The sequence below is a fragment of the Corticium candelabrum genome, chromosome 13, assembly GCF_963422355.1.
Source record: "Corticium candelabrum chromosome 13, ooCorCand1.1, whole genome shotgun sequence".
Lineage (NCBI taxonomy): Eukaryota > Metazoa > Porifera > Homoscleromorpha > Homosclerophorida > Plakinidae > Corticium > Corticium candelabrum.
The window spans coordinates 8,091,868-8,092,413 of NC_085097.1; the positions used below are offsets into that span (position 1 = coordinate 8,091,868).

The 546-nt window shown below is 39.4% G+C and overlaps 1 protein-coding gene across 1 annotated transcript in view; it reads right to left on the reverse strand.

Annotated features, from left to right (window-relative positions):
* Positions 1-546, reverse strand: part of LOC134189216 (mitochondrial inner membrane protease subunit 1-like) — a 1,197-nt gene continuing 651 nt past the window's right edge. Inside the window, exons 5-6 of the mRNA XM_062657457.1 lie at positions 396-506; positions 1-162 (exon numbers count right to left, since the gene is read on the reverse strand). Coding sequence (XP_062513441.1) covers positions 97-162; positions 396-506 — 177 coding nt within the window. The 3' untranslated portion in view covers positions 1-96. The remainder of the gene's footprint in view (positions 163-395; positions 507-546) is intronic.

The window sequence follows — 546 nt, forward strand, 5'->3', positions numbered from 1 at the left end:
TGTAGGAATGCACATGCTGGGGTTATATTTCAATGATAGATATCAAAACGTCATGTAGTAATTATAAACATTGATTTAAATGTGTATTTGTCGTCATCATCTCTCTCTGTGTTTTGCCTTCATGTTTGAAGCAACACAACCTATTCTAGAGAGAGGCCACACCTGCGGTAGACAAACAAGAAATTGGCATGATTTTTGGCTCTACAAGTTTGTTAACCATGCATTGCAATCAATAAGTTGGGTGGTGTGTCCACAATCATTGCTGTTGTCTTCATGAGTGTCTGACTGTCTGTCTGTCTGTTTGTCTGTTTATTTGCCTCTCTGTCCGTCTCTCTGTTTGTATAGTGTCTGTCTGTCTGTCTGTCTGTCTGTCTGTCTTCTTATTATCTCCTTACCCTAAATACTACTCTCCCCTGTATCAATCCAATAGGTAATGAGCCATATTTGCGTGAATCTATCGATTCACTCTTGTTGTCACCTTCCAACCACACGTGACCCTTTGGTACCTATTACAACAACAGACACTTAAAAATCGCTTTGTAGATT